The sequence below is a fragment of the Gallinula chloropus genome (assembly GCF_964237585.1).
Source record: "Gallinula chloropus genome assembly, chromosome: 3".
Taxonomy (NCBI): domain Eukaryota; kingdom Metazoa; phylum Chordata; class Aves; order Gruiformes; family Rallidae; genus Gallinula; species Gallinula chloropus.
In genome coordinates this window covers 98,338,462-98,357,332 of record NC_140087.1, presented here as the reverse complement: position 1 = coordinate 98,357,332, position 18,871 = coordinate 98,338,462, and the positions used below count along the sequence as shown (strand labels likewise).

The 18,871-nt window shown below is 39.3% G+C and overlaps 1 protein-coding gene across 1 annotated transcript in view; it reads left to right on the top strand.

Moving 5' to 3' along the window:
* The first annotated feature begins 1,862 nt into the window (after positions 1 to 1,862).
* MCPH1 (microcephalin 1) overlaps positions 1,863 to 18,871 on the top strand; it is a 127,487-nt gene continuing 110,478 nt past the window's right edge. Inside the window, exons 1-8 of the mRNA XM_084262508.1 lie at positions 1,863 to 1,929; positions 4,163 to 4,254; positions 7,356 to 7,474; positions 12,420 to 12,504; positions 13,103 to 13,217; positions 13,505 to 13,639; positions 14,675 to 14,770; positions 16,776 to 17,789. Coding sequence (XP_084118634.1) covers positions 1,911 to 1,929; positions 4,163 to 4,254; positions 7,356 to 7,474; positions 12,420 to 12,504; positions 13,103 to 13,217; positions 13,505 to 13,639; positions 14,675 to 14,770; positions 16,776 to 17,789 — 1,675 coding nt within the window. The 5' untranslated portion in view covers positions 1,863 to 1,910. The remainder of the gene's footprint in view (positions 1,930 to 4,162; positions 4,255 to 7,355; positions 7,475 to 12,419; positions 12,505 to 13,102; positions 13,218 to 13,504; positions 13,640 to 14,674; positions 14,771 to 16,775; positions 17,790 to 18,871) is intronic.

The window sequence follows — 18,871 nt, the reverse complement described above, 5'->3', positions numbered from 1 at the left end:
TTAGTTTCTGCAACTGCCTTCAGACCAATGTTCACAAACAACACATTAAGACTAGACTCCCTTTCTCTTGAGCCATGGTTGAGAAATTTTGTGAAAATATTTCATTATTGCCTCACGTGTAATAACGCTGGCAGAAAAACAAAGGATAACCAAATACATACAAATGTATATATGTTGGCTGATTGGTCACTTTACTCACACAGTGAATATATAGGTGAAAAAAAGCCTGTCACAGGCTCAGAAGACTGAGCACTCAAGAACTTGTGCTCAAGATATGCCATAGATCTAGGGTCAAAATAATGTCCTGGAAATTAAACAAGTTGTATCAATGCTAAAATATTATATACTAGATTAAAATATCTTAAATAGCATCAGTATAGCCACATGCTTGGTAGAGTCCCAGGGGTCAAGATTTATGTTTTGAACACGTCCACAGAAGTAAGAATGGGCATAATGGACTACACCTAAGCCTTTTCAGGTCAGCACTGTCTTTCCTGTGGGAGATGACTGATGACAAACAGGAAAAAAACCCCAAAACCCGAAGTGTTGACTGTATCTTCCCAGAGTCCAGCAATCTGCAGTTCAGGGATTTACTGACATAAAGGTGGTCTTGTACATTCTTGGTAGCCCTAAAATGGATTTGATGGATTTGCTTCTAGAAACCATGTGGTTTGCCAGCACTCTGAACATACTCTCACAGCCTGATAAGGAACAATGTGGAAACATCCCTTCCGAGAAGACCCCATCTGCTAGTTTCACTGGGAGCGCACTGCTTCATGTTCAACTTCTCCATGTGTTCATAACTTTAGACACATCCGCCTCCCACCATTCCTCCTCCAGGCTGAAGAGTCTTTGTCTAAACAGCTACTTCTCATATGGAAATCCAGCAGTATCCTTGTTTTGCATCTCTATTGCTTTTCCATTTCTGCAGCATTATTATTATTAGGCACTGAAATTTATGAATAGCACCGATTTATACAACCACATAGCAATGCCTGTGTTTCTGTGTGAGTTGCATAATAAAGCTGTGCATCTTTTTCCTTTAAAAAATGCGCTCCTTCTTTCACATTATTAATCTTTTTGCAGTCACTAATTCCATTATTTTACCATAAATTGTATCAGTTTTTCCCGGGGAATAAAAGTTTTTCTCTCTCTTACTTCCCTCCTGTATCACATTTGCAACACTCCAGCCCACCAAAGCCATTGCATAGAAGGGTGAGCTTACTAATACAATATACACTGTTAATAGTAGTTTCCCTCAGGTAATTTTGGATGCTTTGGTGAGTACCACCTGGCTCTGCCCGTTTGTTAATCCCCGGTTTGTTGGCTTTCTCTGGGTTGGTTTTTTTTTCACTTCAGACACCAGTTTGTGCCACCAGAAGTGGTGAGAGGACACTGGTTCTCCAATGTGCCTTCCCACAACAAAAAAGAACCCCGGGAAGCCTCCTGAGGACTCCTCATGGTGGACACAGAAAGTTCCCTTCTTGTCTGGCTTTCCAAAACGCCTGTTTTCAGCAGCAGCCGGCTGCCCCGAGGCTCCCCCGGCGCCTCACTCGGCGGGAGCTGGCCGGACAGAGCACACCTCTCTCTGCTGGGAAGGACTGCAGGGCGTCAGAACGGCATTGCACCCGCGACTTCTACAGCCACGACACAGGCGATGTCCGACCGCCGTTGCTCACACCTCCCGCCAGGCCCTGCCCGCAGACGTCCCCTCGCCCGCTAGGACGGTTCAGGCACCGCAGAACCAACCCGCTCCCAGCACACCCCCACCAGCGGACAGCCCGCCACCGTCACCGGCGGCCGCCCAGCCGTGACGCGCAGACGCGCTGCGAGCACGGCACAGCACAGCGCGCCGGCGTGGTGCGTGGAGGCGGGTTTAAACGGTGGCGGGGAGCAGAGCGGCAGCGCTAATGGAGCCCGTCCTCAAAGGTACCGGCTCGGCCGCTGTGCGGGGGTAGGGTCGGCGGCCGGATGTGCTTCTCCGGGGTCGGTGGAGGGGAGCCGCTGGGCTGGAGCGGGTCCTGTTCAGCAGCTACTTCTCGGATTTCCTCTCCTTGCGGCCCTTTCTCCAGCGCTTCCCGGCAGGACTCTTAGGGGAGCGGCCGGGCCTGGCGGGGCCGAGGCAGCTGCGGGAGCTCCTGCTGGCGGTGGCCGCTCGCTGCCTTCCCCGACCAGTTCTCTCCCTGGGGGCGGCCCGGCGCCGAGTCTGGGGTGGGACTTAAGCCCTCGGGGCGAGTCGGTCTTCCGCTCGACTTCGTGGCGTGGCTCCCCTGCGAGTGGGGATCACTCCCGTAGTCGCGGGAGGGGGACGGGACGGAGTGGGGTCCGCCGCGGGGCCGCTCTGGCTAACGGCGAATCCCCCCGAAACGAGCGGCCGGGCCGCTCCCGGCCTGTCCCGGTGGGACGCGGGTCGTGGGTAGTGGCCGACCGCAGGCCCGGCGGGGACGTGTGGTCGCGGGAGCTGAGCTTCCGCAGAGCTGGAAGCTTCCCTCATGCCGGGGCAGGGTGGGGGGGGGAGCGGCTGCCCTGTGGGGCGGCTGCCGGTGCGGCATTGGTGGCGCTGCCGGCACCCCCCGCCCCGCGCCTGGGTCCTGCATCGCGCATCCTCTCCCGGTCAGTCCTGGCTTGGTCTTGTTTGGCTTCCGCATTTTTCTGAAATTCTGCCTCGCCAGGTTGCCCCCCGATGTTTTATTTTCTCCACTCGCATTGACTCACCCGAGACCTTCAAGCAGAGGTTGCCCTTTACAAGAAATGAGCTCTACTCAGAACTGGTCTAGTTTGAAAAAGCTGCAAACCCTTCTTCCCTTCCCATCAACTGCACAACCATGACAAAGTGCCTTGGTACTTGTTGGACTGTGTTTGATGAGCTAATCATTGTGAAAGGCACCTTTGAACCTACGGAGGCAGCTTTGAAGTGACACTCCTCCAAGTTCCTAGTTTGAGCATCGTTAACATGCCCAAATTGTTTTTCTAGGAAAAATATAACTCTGACAGTTCTGAAGTATTTGATGCAAGAGGAAGATACTGTTTTTTTTCAAGTGTCAGTGCACTATTTTTCTCAATAGAGTCATCAAGAAAAAGAGGCAACTGGCAAAAGCTGCTCTGGCCCAGTAGCAGAACGAAGACAAGTGCCTTGGAGTAGATTTGTCTTAAGTTCCCACAGTCACAGTAGTGATGAGAATATTTGGCTGAGGAGGGGTTCTATGTTCTATATTGCTCTTGCACATTAAAAGTATTTCTAGCAATTATAAAAATATGTTAATCTTTATAAAAGTGCTTCTGTTGGAGCGTTTTTCTGGTTTTTGTTTAGAGAGGAGACTGATGACACCACATAACAATGAATCAGGCCCTTTTAAATTGACACATTTGATTTTGCTTGATAGTTGTCTGGCCTGTAGTTGGTGTAAAATTGGTTTTGGTGAACCAGTATTTCTCCAGTTTTCTCGAACTTCCCTGATTCATCATTCAAAATGGGGAAATTGACATGCCCAATGGAGCCATAGGTCACTTCAGTGCCTGTCCTGAGTAAAATTAATGAAGAGGTGATTGTAAATTTCATTAGTCCCTCCTGTGAATACGTCTTGGTTTGTTCAGTTAAAGACCCTCTCAACCAAGGCTGATTTCATTGCTCAAATAAGTTAGGAACCTGGTTGATAAATGAAGCTATTCAAATGTGATATACATGTAGTTACATAAAGCAACTGACATAAAATTGTATTAGCCCCTGTGATATGTATGGGTGGAATTTGAAGTCAACTGGAAATTAATTAGTATTTCTGCAGTTTTCTGGTGGTTTGGGGAATAATTCTATAACCTTTATTTAATTGTGTTCTGAAACTTGTGCTACATCAACTTGTCTTAAAAAATTTTGATTAACCTAAAGATTAGTGATTAAATAATGATAAGGGTAAGCAGTAGTATAAGGATACTGCGGTGCTTGTTAAGCTGGTACTATGTTTTAAATAGACAAAGTGAGGAGCTATGTAACTAGCCTCAAACTGTAAAAAGAACCTTGTGCTGCTAACATCCAATACTTAGGTTATTAAAAGCTGTATTTGCTACTGAATGCGTTAGATATAAAAGTAATTATTTTTTAAAGGCAGTTTAACCAGTTTTACTATAGTATGTGCTTCATTAGCTGTTTTTCTTTCTCCTAATCCAGGTATTTCTGCATATGTCGACGTTTGGTCATCTAATAGAACAGAAAATTACTCAAAAACTTTTGAACGGCAACTTCTTGATATGGGAGCAAAAGTAAGGAAACTTTCAAAATCAATACAATAGGAAACCTCTTATGAACTAGCTGGCTTGTCCTGCTTGTCATGTATGTATGAGCTGTTACAGTGCAGGAAGGAATACCTGGCAATAGATGAACATGCTGTGGAATTCTTACTAGTGGCGGAGGGGAAATAGATTTAAAGCCCCACTGTATCTATAAACCTCTTTGTATGTTAATATGATAGCATGCATTTCTTGTGAAGCACCAGGCTTGTCATGTACTGTGGGCAGAGCAAATCAGTGTTGAAAAACTGACTGACAAATATGTACCTTATGTTTTGTTTTCTTTAAGTTGTAGGCACCTGCTCTGTCATAATGACAGTATTCTTTAACCCAAGTACAATGAAATTCTGTTCTTCTTCACTATCCTACAAATGTGTTTCAACTCCAGGAGCTGCTACTAAAAATAAAGCTAGGAGTCTTTGTGGATGTTTCAGTGATTGGTTTTTTCCATATCAAGTATAGCTGGCTTGTAAGTGAAAAAAAGTTTAATTGCAGCTGTAAAATTTCAGTCAAGACCAAAATAAAACTGGCATCTTCTCCTCTTGCATATTATCACCAGTTAATGGAGAGTGTTAAAGCCCACATCATGCTCTAAATAACACCTGCTTGAACTCCCTGTACTTTTTAAGTGTGCACATGTGGGTGTGTCTTCATCTTTAAGAAATTCTGATGATATCTCCAAAACCTCCCTCTCTATGAATTAGCTGAGTGTGACAGAACAGTAGAATAACATTTTATTATAAAAGCAAGTAGAAAGAACTCTTAGACTCTCAAGAACAGGAAATATTTGTATCAGATCTATCACAGAATGGTTGGAAGCGACCAGTTCCAACCCCCTGCCATGGGCAGGGGCACCTTCCCCTAGACCAGGTTGCCCAAAGCCCCATCCAACCTGGTCTTGAACACTGCCAGGGAGGGGGCAGCCACAGCTTTTCTGGGCAGCCTGTGCCAGGGCCTCACCATCCTCACAGTGAAGATATTTTTCTAATGTATAATCTAAATCTACTCTTTTTTAAAGTAATTTCCACTTGTCTTATCGCTACATTCCCTTATAAGCAGTCCCCATCCAGCTTTCCTGCAGGCCCCTTCAGGTACTGGAAGGCTGCTATAAGGGCCCCCCAGAGCCTCTCTTCCCTGGGCTGAACAAGCCCAACTCTCTCGGCCTGTCTTCATAGGGGGGTTGTTCCAGCCCTCTGATCATCATTGTGGCCTTTCTCTGGACTCTCCAACAGGTCCATGCTCTTATTACGATGGGTGCCCCAGAGCTGGACACAGTGCTTCAGATGGGGTCTCAGCAGAGCAAAGGAGGAGAATCACCTGCCTTTACCTGCTGGTCATGCTTCTTTTGATGCAGCCCAGGATACAGTTAGCTTTCTGGGCTGCAAACGTGCATTTCCTTCTCCAAGTCCTTCTCAGGACTGCCCTCAGTCTGTTCTCCACCTAGCCTGTAGTTGTGCATGGGCTGTGAGCTGGATACAAACATAAGCAAATAAGCAATTGTATCTGTAGTCATAACTTATTCCCAAAGATTATTGATACAGCTAGAGTAGGGAGATGACAAACAGTAACCTAGAGAAAAGAAGCTTGAAAACAAGACTACTCTTGCCCTCTAGCATGTGTTACATTGGCTTGACTATTGAGATTTTAGTTTTGATTGCTTGAAGATGGGAAAGATCAAAATAGTTCTTGACATAATGTATACCTATATAGCTAGGTACTTAAATAATCTTGGGCGTTTTTGTATTCCAAGAAGCAATAAATCATCTTGCCACCAGGCTTTTTTTGAAAACCACAGTACTTTTCTTAAAACCAAATATAAATCCAACGTGTTGGGAAGCAAGGATAGTAATGCAATTGAGAGTGCAACATAAAGCTATACAGCTATTTCTATTTGGTTGTGCTGAGAAAATGCTGCAGTAAAATAGAAATTGTACAGATCTCACCATGTCAGCAATCACAGTAACTGATTAAACAGTTTAATGTGTAGGATATTTAGTCTCCACGACTAAATTTCTCTAACTGAAATCTCTCCAACTTTGATTGTGAAGAATGGAGTATCTAGATTTAGAAAGATTGTCACTTAGTTGTGAGTAGAGGCTGATGACTGAAGATTTGATCAGTTGCATGACACAATAAAAATGTCAATGATATTAGCTATACTGACTTTAAGGGATTTTTCTCACTTTTTAAAAAATTGCTCCCATATAATTTTTTTTGGTTTGGCTTCAACTTTCCCTCAAAGGTCTTCATTGATGAGAATTAATTTAAAAGATGTCATTAGCTGTAGTTTTTGGGCCTATGGGAACTTTACTAAGTAAAAGATGTCACTTGGAATTTTTCAGAATCACAAGGTTGGGAAAGACCTTTAAGATCATCGAGTCCAACCGTTCCTGTCCTATACTGAACCATATCCCTAAGTACCTCATCAACCCCTTTTGTAAACAAATCCAGGGAAGGTGACTTAACCACATCCCTGGGCAGCCTGTTCCAGGCCCTGACAATTCTTTCAGTAAAAATTTTTTTCCTAACATCTAATCTGAACCTGCCCTGGCACAGCTTCATGCCATTTCCCCTTGTTCTATCTCCTGTCACTTGGGTGAAGAGACCATTGCCCACCTCTCTACAGCCTCCTCTCAAGTAATTGTAGGCAGTGATAAGGTCTCCCCTCAGCCTCCTCTTCTCCAGACTAAACATCCCCAGCTCCTTTCTTTGGATAGTGGCATCTACCTTCTGTACAGGCTGCTGCATAAGAAATTACATTGGGCTACGTAAAGAAAAAGTGTTATAAGATTAGTGATACAGCTAGAGTAGGGAGATGAAAATGGTAACCTAGAGAAAAGAAGCTTGAAAACAAGACTACTATTGCCCTCTAGCATGCGTTACATTGGCTTGACTATTGAGATTTCAGTTTTGATTGCTTGAAGATGGGAAAGATCAAAATAGTTCTTGAAGTAATGTATAGAGCAAGTCCTTATGCTAATGGTTTATACATTAAAAGTGGGCTGCGCTTGCTAGTTGCATTAGCATTTTCTGATTATCAGACTTAAAGATGAACTCTCTGTGTAATTCTGCAGGTTTCCAAAACTTTGAACAAGCGTGTGACCCATGTAGTCTTCAAAGATGGACATTTGACTACGTGGAAAAAAGCAGAGAAGATGGGTGCAAAACTAGTTTCTGTACTCTGGGTGGAGAAGTGAGTACTCCTAAATATAATGTGACCATTCTAGAGATAATGGATTCTGGTATTATTTTATTTAAAAACTTGTGTAGAGTACCTGTTTTTTTAGGTACTTTACATAGTGATAAGTCTGTGATTAAATGATAACATTCCTATGACATTCCTATGAAAAGGTATTTTACGTGCATGAGAAGGTAAAATATTAACTCTTGAAAAATGAATGTGTTTAAGTAGTTCCATAGTATATTTGTTAACTGTTCAGTATGCTCCTAGTGGTTTTGTACTTAACTCCTGTAAACAGAATATGTCATAGAAAGAAAGAAAAAGATCCATATGTAGCCTGGCTTTAAGACATTTGGCATCTAGTCCTTGATAATTTGCTAGTAGATGGCTGCTCCTCTGAATTTACAAAGTGGGTGTGAGGCCTAACTTAGTTTTTACACTTGAACTGAGTTTCCTCCAATGTTTAAGAACATGCATGTGTTAGACAATCCAACTGATAAGTTGCTGTGATGATGGAAACTAGAATATAGGTCAAATAGGGGCCCCTTCTTATACAAATTGTAATATGCATGAAGAGATAGAAGTCTAAGTGCAAAAGTTGGGTTTTTTTTTAAGAAGATGGGGAATGAGCTCTGCAGCTGCCTATATGTAGGTCAGTGCAACTGCAAAACCTGTGATGCAAGTCTTAGCAAAAAAAGAAATTCATGCAGTTCTGCAGAAGCAGGATTTTTTAAAACAATGTCAGATATAGAAGTTACAGCTGCACAACTCAGCTAGTTTTAACACCAATGAGAAATATGCTAAGCTTTCAAAAATGAGTGTGATGCAAAATTTTATTTATTTGAATATATCTTCCTGTTACCTGCTGCTATGAGAATGGTGGTCATTTCAGTAGGAATCTTTGGTTATAAAATGAAATATGCTCTTCAGATGTCTAAGTGTATAAATGTAGAATTTGAAGCCTTTGTCACTGAAACTATGAACTGTTTGAGGACTTGGATGTGCTACAGTGAAAAGGATCCCAGAAAAGTCTAGGTGAGCGGAATCTGCAATGGAAGAAGACTGAGGGTGCCTTACAGGGGAGAGTCTAGGATGTCATACAGAAATGCTGTCTGTAGTAGCAGTTTCACTCCAAGTGTTTCCTCTGCAGTGCAGGAAGGTATTGAGTGGATTAATGCTGCAGAAAGCTCAGAGACAGCTGAATATGTTATGCTATAGGGGGTGGCACAGAGCTTTGAGATCCAGGTACAAAAGCCTCAAGAAACTGGTTTTGGATACCAGCAACAAAGGGAAAAGAGAAAAAATATCTGGAGGGAAAACTGAAGCTGTTTGTTAGGAAAAAGTAGACTAGCATCTTCCTGGCAATTTTTGAAGTGTTCTTAGCATGATCCTAGCTCTGGATAAGGCGAGATCTTGCTATATGGCTTAGAAGATGAGGTTCATTGGAACTGGGAAAATCTTTGGGAATAGGATATATGTTATTGCAGGAGAAAAATACACCTCCAAGCTGTGAATTATGATTGAACTTCTCTGTAATTCTTTTTTCTTCAGCCTTTTAGTTTAAAGATAATGCTAAAAGGTACACAAGGCCATACATCTTAGATTGAAGCATACCAATCTGATAGCCTTCTGTGGAGACATAACCAGGTGGATAGATGATGGTAGGGCAGTGGATGAGGTTTATTTTGGTTTCAGTAAAGCATTTGACACCATCTCCCACAGCATCCTTGCAGCTAAACAGACGAAGTGTGGTCTGGAGGATTGGTAGTGAGGTGAATTGTGAACTGGTTGAAGGAAAGTCAGAGAGTTGTAGTCAGTGGGTCGGTCTAGCTGGAGACCTGTATCTAGTGGAGTCCCTCAGGTGTCAGTACTGGGACCAGTACTATTCAATATATTCATCAACAACCTGGATAAGGGAATAGGGCACGGCATCAGCAAGTTTGCTGATGACACAAAATTGGGAGGAGTGGCTGACATACCAGAGGGCTGTGCTGCCATTCAGCAAGACTTAGGCTGAAGAGTTGGGCAGGGAAAAATTTAATGAAATATAGCAAGGGTAAGTGTAGAGTGTTGCATCTGGAGAAGTACCCCAGGTATCAGTATAGGTTGGGCATGGGACAGTTGGAGAGCAGCAGAGGGGAAAGGGACCTGGGGGTCCTGGTGGACAGCAGGATGACCTTGAGCCAGCAATGTGCCCCCAAGGCTAAGACAGCCAATGGCATCCTGGGGTGTATTAGGAGTCTACTTAAAATGGAAGAAGTTCTATTAAGAAGCGAAGATAGTGAATGGAATAAAGTTCTTGCTGGTATCAAGGACACCATTTAAAACATAGCTGCTCTTAAGTATTTCAGAAGGAAGGCAGTCATTGCATTGCGTGAGGGGAAAATTAAGATTTTCGGGCTTATGGTAAATGTTTTTGTGGCATTTTCACCTCAGCAGTAGTTAAAAATCAAATTAAATAGAACATAAAACCTCATATAGTGGGATGACAGCATTTTATCATGGAATGTTGCAATAGGATGGCAACAAGCATGACTAAAGTTATAAAAAAGTTTTCTCACAAGATGTGATTGAAGAGACAGTTCTTCAGCCTGGAAAGAAGTGGGGGTGGAGAGGGAGAACTTTCTGTGAACACAAAGGTTCATATGGAGAGGCTGAATGGGAATAAATGTATATATTCCTTTCCAGTAGAAGAATTGGAAAGCATTGCATGACTCTGAAGGCAGATTCAGAGTAGAACTCTTTGCTGCAGAATCATAGTCTGGTTTAAAAAAAAACCCTACTAAAGCAGTTAAACGTATAGTTTTATCAAAAAACAGATACAGTATTGCATCTGACTATCTTTAACCCCTAAATCTGTGGAACCCAGCAAAGTAAATTGGGAATGTTTGGCTGTGTTTTCATATTTTCATATGCTCTTGGGAATCTTCTTATTGGAAACAGGATGCTGAAGTATATGGTATTTATAATCTGGATATTAATTTTTGATGTTTTAGCTCTGAAAACACCAGACAAGGAAGCAAATTATAAACAATTACTGCAGTGTTTCCTGATTCTTCTGTTTTGTGCCAAATACTCTTCCACTTAGTTGACCCTTACTTCCAAACCATTATGTATGTAGACTAGTTTTGTCTTACTCTGCGCAGTACTTGAGCCTCACAGAGGAACACGCTCTGTCATTTGAAAAATGATATAATGATCACTTTTTGCCATGAAAAACCCAGCACAAATCATTAAAGTTAAAAGGATTTGTCCTGTATTTGTTGGATATTACCTTGTTGAATTCTTAATGGATTTCCAGTGTGCTCTCCAATGATCTGCAGCAAACCTGTATTGGAAGCTTCTGCTTTACAACATAAGCATCTAATTGAATCCAATCTGAATGCAGATCTGCAGTTTAATAGGGATTAATTTGATTGGGAAGAAGGCTCTTAATATGACAATTGAAATAAAAAATGTAACTCCTGATTAATTAATTTTTCTTAAATTGAAGTGATTTGTTTCCTTTTTTGCTTTCTAAGAAGAGTATGTGTGTCTAAATCAGTGCACAAAACCATGGACTTGCTATAAGATTCATGCAAATAAATTGTAAGCTTAATGCAAAATGAGTGACAGCTTTGGGATCACTGGAAACAAAAATTTTAGTATTTCTGCAACTCACATACCTCAACGAACAACCTCAAAATCAAAACACAACAACAGAAAGATGGAATTTAAAAATAAGATGGAATTGATACAATTGTGTCCAAATTCTAAACAAATTGTAATACTTTCAAATCACACCTATAATTGGGAACCTTTACTTGTGTATTCTTGTACCATGTCACAAATAAGATAGAAAATAATTTATATTCAGATTTGTCAGCAAAGAAAAAAAATCTTGTAAGGTATTTAATGGTCAAGTGTAGTGGTTTTGTTCTTTATTAAAAACTGAGTAAGCATTAGATTATAATTTCACAGGTGCAAACTTTGTAGCAGATCACTAGGTGTCACTAGAATCTCAGTCTTGAATGACTTCTGGGGGAATTCTAGTGTAGTCTATGACAGTTCCATACTCTTTCCTGTAGCAGGTTTTATGATTTATTGTTTAAGAATAAAACTGCATTTACAAATTTTGACCAAGAGAACTTTGTGTATTAATAACCAAGTCCTCGCCTTGAAAGCATCCTTAGCATTCACAAATACAGTAGATTCTATCATATTCCAAGGCAATGTAAGTCCTGCTGTTCTTGAGTCAGTCTTTGAATATGAAAAGACAGGAAAAAACTGTGGGCAAGGTATCTGTTGGAGTTCTGGTTTTGTAATTAAAAAAAAAAAAGTTTGCATGAATACAGAGAGCTCCTCAATAAGGGGCTGGTTTTAGCTTTGTATCTAAAAGAAGAGGTAGAAAACAGACTAACGGGCAAGATGTAAAAGCCACAATCAAATGAAGCCACCTTCTTTGATTACTTGGACAGAAAAATTTCTTCCCCTGCCAAGACATTCTGTAGATTGTAGTTGGGAGTTTTCTGTCATCACAGTGACTGAGTTAAGGTTAAGTTCATCAGCACGTGAACAAAGGAAGCCTGCAGACTCCACAAATGTTAGGGCAAGATTTGAGGTTTATGAGAATTTGTCCAGAAGGACTTAATACAGATATTTTTGAATGCGTGCAAAATAAACATCAGTGGGAATGCTTGAGTTACAGAACAGCAATTTAGAAGGCATTATTAGGATAAAAAAGTATATTGTGTCCTATATTTGGTGTGTAATAGATTTTTTTAAAAAGTTTTAGTTGCAGTAAAGATACATACTTAGGAAGTATTGTTGTTTCATTTCATTTTCACAGGGTTCAAACAACTCTTTGCAATAGGTTCTCATTCTTTAAAAAAAAAAAAAAAAAAACACCAACAAAACAAGCCAAAAAGCCAAAACAAGACCAGAAAAAATCCCATGCCTGCTCTAATTTATTATACAGGTGCCGAGAAACTGGAGTACGTGCTGATGAATCCTTATTTCCTGCAGTAAACACTAATGAAGCCTTACCACTACTGATAAAAAAAGTACGTGTGGGTTTTTTTTTTTTTATAGACCTAGAGTAGTAAACTTTAAAGTAGGAACTTCACTTTCTGACCTCAGGCATTTGAAGTGTTTATTGTCAGAACATTCTGTAAACTACCTGTCCACCTGGGTAGACTGTGGCTGTGATGGTGTGACATCTGAAGAAAGGATAATAAAATTAACATGTTTATATTGGTGAATGAAGAAATGGATACTTAAATTAAAATTATGTCATGATTAATAAAAAAAGGGCAGTGATATGGCTTATGTTTCACTCAGTTGTGATAAACCCTAAAATCCTGGTATTCAAAAAAATCTTTCAAAATCTTTCAAGCTGGTGCTGTGCTACAAATAGAAAAAAAAAAGATGATGACTCTGTCTCCTTTTTAGTAAAATCTAACTTTAAAAAATCTGTTAGATTCTTTCTTATTTGATATTAAGTGCACTTTGGTAAATGGTAACTTCTACAACTATCTCTCTCAAGGTGAGAGAGCAGAGAAGTAAACACAATAAATATTGTGATAACGTCGTAGGTAAATGGAAGTGTGGTTACTTCTGACAGTTCTATACCATCTAATTAAAATATTTTGTGTCTTGTAGCACAAATGTATGCAGCCAAAAGACTTTGTTGAAAAAACTCCAGAAAATGATAGGAAGCTGCAGAGAAGGCTGGACCAGATGGCTAAAGAATTAGCTTTTCAAAAAGCAAATACTAGTGGTAAGAACTACTTCGAACTAAGATTCAAATATCACAACTTATTTCTGTAAGGCACATGATGGGGTTTGGGTTTTTTTATTTTTATGCATCTCACCATGAGAAATAAAGTTGACTTAGTTTTTGGAGTTCTTCTCCAGTTTGTGATATTAAGGCTTCTGTAGTGATGTCAGGTATAAGGAATCTATTTTTTTTCAAGCTTTTTTTGAGAACAAATCAACTTTATCTGAAGCTGCTACAGCATGTAAATATTAATGTACAAATGCAATTTCATTTTGTTGAAACAGATGTACCAGTTTTACTGTTTGCAGACAATGGTTCACTTGTATACAGCCCTATTAGTAAGATAAAAGATCAATGTAGTGCAATGGAAAGAAGAATAAAGGAGATGAAGGAAAAAAGAGAAAATATTTCTCTTACTGGTAAGAAATTTTGCTTATCCCAGTGGCTACCATCTTTATTGATGAATTTTTGACGTACTTCTCTTGCTCTGGCTTTCAGAATCTTTTTCGTATCTATCTTGATTGCAAGATATCTAACCTTCTTCCCATGTTTCAAGTAGGTGTGAAAATGCTTTAGCTTTTAATTTGTCTCTATTGAAGACCACAAGAAGTAATGGAAGGCAATCATCACCAAAAAGAGTTTCTAAATGCTAGACTGCTCAAGAGAAATCATGATTAAGCTAGACATTCTAAACTTGTAAACTGATATTAATACAACTTAAGTAAACTTTAGTGAGACTCAATCTTATTTCCTCTTAATTTTTAATGTGGATGCAGTACTTGACAGAGATTGTAATGTTATTACTCTGAGGCAAACTGTTTGAAAAGAAGTCCAAAATTGGTATCTCTCTAACTACTGAAGAGCAGGATTTAGAAAAATAATTTGAATCACCTAATTGAATAAATCTAGTTCACTTAAAAATGCAGATCCTGATGAATTAAATCTATAGTTCAGCTTTCAAATAATTGTTAGTGTTTGCGTTACGTTACTGTGATAGTATTGAGGCCTAAGTCATTAGGTTTGCTCAGTTGTCATAAAGTGCTTAAAGGTAGAAAATTGGGAGGGAGGGCAGGGAATGTTTTCACAGTATTTCAAGTTTTAAGCAGTCTGTCAACTGGACTTTCAGTTTATAATTTCAACAGTAAGTGTAAAAGAAAGTAAAGAACGAATGGTATGTGGGTGAAAAATTACGTTTCATTTATTTTAACATGGCTTGTATTTGTTTTACTGAGTTACCTGGAAAACAATTGCTTAAAATTGTGGGCTATCTTAACAGCTTTTTTACTGTATATACATTTGAGATACTCTTGAGCAGTCTATATTTATATAGTTATAGGTTGTTGGTAAAGCAATGACGTGTCTTAGAATTGAGCTGTTCTGAAATATGAGTAGATGTTCTGAAAATCTGTATGTTTGCAAATAGGCCTAACTAGTTTTTATTAACAAATTCCTAGCTTCACAGCTGTCTCAACTGCCTTCAAGTGGTTCACCAGGAAACTGCTCACTGTCTGCTTGTACCTTAACTAATTCAGAAGGTGCAGCGTTACTGGGTAAGTAATACAACTTTATATAGTACAGAAATAATACATGGCCTGTATATCTTATTTTGGAAAGTGCAATATACTGAAATGGAACTGTATATATTTGCTCTATCATTTATGTTTAAAATGGAATTGGTTTAGTATTTCTTAAGTAGCAAAGTATGTAGGAGTAAGGATTCAAGGCAAATGGAGCATGAGGAATCACATTGGCTAAATGTTCTGCCTTACTGCTGTGTTGCTTGCCTTCATTCCTCTTCTTTCCACACACCATTCTCCATTAATGGCCTCTTGTCCTGGCATGGTGCCAGTCTTGTCTTCTCTGCTCTTACAGTGCTCTTGTGCAGAATACAGAGGGCACACTAAACAGTGTGATGTGGGAAGCAAAAAAGAGAACTGAATGAGACACCTCAGAACTGAAACATCTTCCAAATTTTCAGTCAAAAGAATGAATTAAAAAGGAAACCTAATGTGTTTTCTGGTTTTAAGTATCAAGGGGTCACAAATAACAAGAACAAAAATAAATCAGCTTTTAAGATTTGTATGTTTGCAGATGATTTCCAGTCATTTGTTATCAAGGTTCTTATGAAGTTAGAGGTTTATTCCTGTATTTCAACATGGTCACAGAACATAAGGGAGAAGATTGTTGTGAAAGCTGTTGAGCTACATCAATGGTAATCTTAACAACGTTAATCATGTATGTAGTGGGTAAGTACTTCAGACCCCATGTCTTCTGTCAGTAACATGAGCTGAAGTCAGATGTCAGTAGAAAAGTAAGGAAAAGACAGTCTTTAGAATTTGAGAACCACTTGAGTGGTCTGCCTGTTCTTCTGCCCCAACAGTAAACTATACCTCATGCTGGTATATTGACATTTGTTGTTTTGATTTGACATTTGTTGACATTATGCATGAATGCTGTCATACTGGCTAATGTGAGAACAGGAGTGGTACCTTGTAGCCTAAGGTAGCTTGATAGGTCTTCATGCAGTGTTAGGGAGAAGCAATAGCTTAATACTGGAAGTAGTAAAGCTGTGCCAACAAACTTTAAGTGTCATAAATTAGTTGTGTGCTGATGAGGTTGAACATTATGATTTAAGAGCTTTACTTGAATATGTCCTTCCAGCATTACAACTGCAAAATATAATTCTACATTAAGAATAGACCTCCACATCCCATGACAATATTCAGGGTAGCTTCTATCTCTGATGCTTTGTGATAGTTGCCCTGTTGTTTGTGCTTGTGAGATATGTGAGAGTATGTTGGTTAATACTTTAAAAACTTCAAGAATATGGTTTTAAGTTGAGGAAGTTAAAACACTTTCAGTTATCAATATGAGAGTCTGATCATGCCTTGTGAAACTTTTCCTTCTGTTGATTTCATTTTTATGAATTTAGCTATCTACAGGAGTACTTACAGAAGGAGTTTTGATGAAATTTTGTACTCATCTTGTATTTAAACAAAAGCCTCTATTGCAATAATAAAAATGTATTCTGAATAATGAAAGATACTGTCCTGTTCCAGAAGAATTCACATCCCACAAAATAGTTTTGTAAGAATAGCTACAAGAACTTTTTCCACATTCTAGTTATTTTCAATACCTTCTGTTGATGTATGTGGTATGATACTACTTTGTTGTATTTAATTTCATCTCAACTGCAAAAAAACTACAAGGTGGTGCTAATGATGGAACTATTGTAACTGGCTTTAGCAGTGTAAAATCTTGCTGTTTTTCTCAACAAATGCAAGAACAAAAGTTCCCCTGCTGCTTTATATCAAGAATGTAGAGCAAGTCTTAAAGATAGTTATTACCAGGTAAGAAGATATGATAGCTAAAGCTTCTTGTCAATATAGAATGTAATTTGTTTCTAATCTGTTTTCTGTTTAGGTTTTGATGACTTGCTAAATAATATCCAGAAAAGCGGCTTATTCTTTCAGTAACTTCGGGTGTATTTTACTGAGAAATTTGGTACTCTGTTTTGTTCAATAAATTTATGTTGTCACTTTTCATATTTTGCAGGAGAAAAAATGGAAGACTGCTTGAACTCAAGTTCTGATTCTCTTCGGGGAACTGATAAACTAAAGAGGCAGGAAACAGAGCTAATAAAACACACATGTGATACCTGGACTGATAGTCATGCTTCCAGTGCATCAGTGAATTCTCCTTCACATGGCTATGAGCAGAGGACCGTAACACCAAAACAACATAGCAGAAGAAGCTTAAGAAAGGGGCGGATTTTGCAGCGCACTTTGGATGACACATTGTCTTTAGAAAAGAAAGATCTAAAAAAGTTTCCAAAGAAAAATCAGAAGAATGACAATAGCATGACTGATTCAGTTGCAAACAAAGGTTCTCTTCTGCAAATCAAGGGCTTGAGTCATACTACTCCTTCCAAAACAGTGGTCAAGTTAAATACTGTTCCTGCTTTGATCAGCAGTCTCTCTAGTTCATCTATGAACAGTGAAGACTTAAATATGTGTTCATTGGATAGAAGCTTCCCTGTTGACAGAAATAATTGTATTCTTGAAGGCAAGAAGAGTAAGAAACTACAAATGCTACCTAGCTTGAAACTGGCTACCTCAGAACTGGGTACATCAGGGTCTAAAGAGTTCTTGCAAGACGATGGCACATGTAGCAAGTCTCTTTATGATGAAGAGGATTCTTATGAAGATTTCTTTTCATCATCTAATTTGAATGAAATACAGGTACGAGTACCAAAGGAACCACAGAATTCTCCTGAAGTTTGTTGCAAAGACTATTTTACAAACATGATCTCACATGATGCAAGTTTCTCTAAGTCACATAGTACTTCCAAGAAAAGTAGCAAAGAGTCTATTCCAGCAAATGATGTTTCAGAAAGGAAAAACTTCAAACCAACTGAACATCCTGGATGTGTGCCATTAAATTATATGTCAGATTGTGAAAAAGATGACACTGCAGAAGTTCTAGATTCTGATAATATGAGTAGGCTGCCTCTGCATGCTTGTGAAAAATCCTACAGAAACAATGTGAATTACTGTACTCACACTACTGGTAAGTTGCTACATAGAGCTGGAAAATTAAAAGATACCATACTTCATTAGATATACTCATGCAACTAATTTGCAAAATGAACTACCATTCCCAAGGGAAAAGTGTTTCAGAATTACACCAAAAGAAGAAAATACTGCAGTACTGACTTTGTCTTTTGAGTAAAATCAGTGCATGGGATCCAAAAGAACACACATTTGTTTCTCATACATTATAAACACAAAGAAATCACGAAGAGATAAGGAAACTGCTCACAAATTGCAACAAAAGCATGTAGCCTTCTTTTCCCCTAATACTGGGCATTCTGTAAATGTTCTGCTGCTATTCAAAATCTGCCTAAAGCAAGATCTTTTTAAATGTTACAGTGCTCTTGTACATTGTTTATAAGTAACTCATCATAAGGTCCCATGTTCAAATTATTTTTTATTTCACAAGTTAAAATTGCTCCTTCAGATCAATTGCATTTGAGGTCATAAATGGAAAAAAAAATATTTGAGTTAGCAGTTTCTAACTTGTACTATGAGAACAGGCTGAGAGAGTTGGGCTTGTTTAGCATGGGGAAGAAAAGGCTCCGGGGAGCTTTCATACCCAGTCTTCAGGGATGAAGGCTGGACGTCTTCCTCGCTCACAGCACACGCTCTTTACGTTTCTTCTCCATGGTTACCTGAGCTCAAAAACACACTCCTGCACAAACTAGTGAGGAATCCCTTTTCACTGAAAACAAAATATACTCTATCTCTTAATTGGTCATTAGTCTCATTATTTATGACTCCCCTATCTTCACTTGCTTTAGCTTCAAGGCTGTTGCACTGTTATGGCCAGGTTTTGTAGCCGCTTTCACGAAACAGCTCACACAGTTACAGCCATATTCTCCTAAAATCCAAAACCAGTCTTAAAACCATGAAAATTCTTATATTAAAGTTATATTAATTGTCTCTTAAGTTACACCTACATCAATCTATTCAGTATGATTACATTTCAGCGAATCACGTGCACTGGGGTAATCATTTTCAGATTTTGATATTTGTAATTATAATTTTATATTTTAGTCATCTGTTTTCCATAGAAAATTCCACAGCTGTATA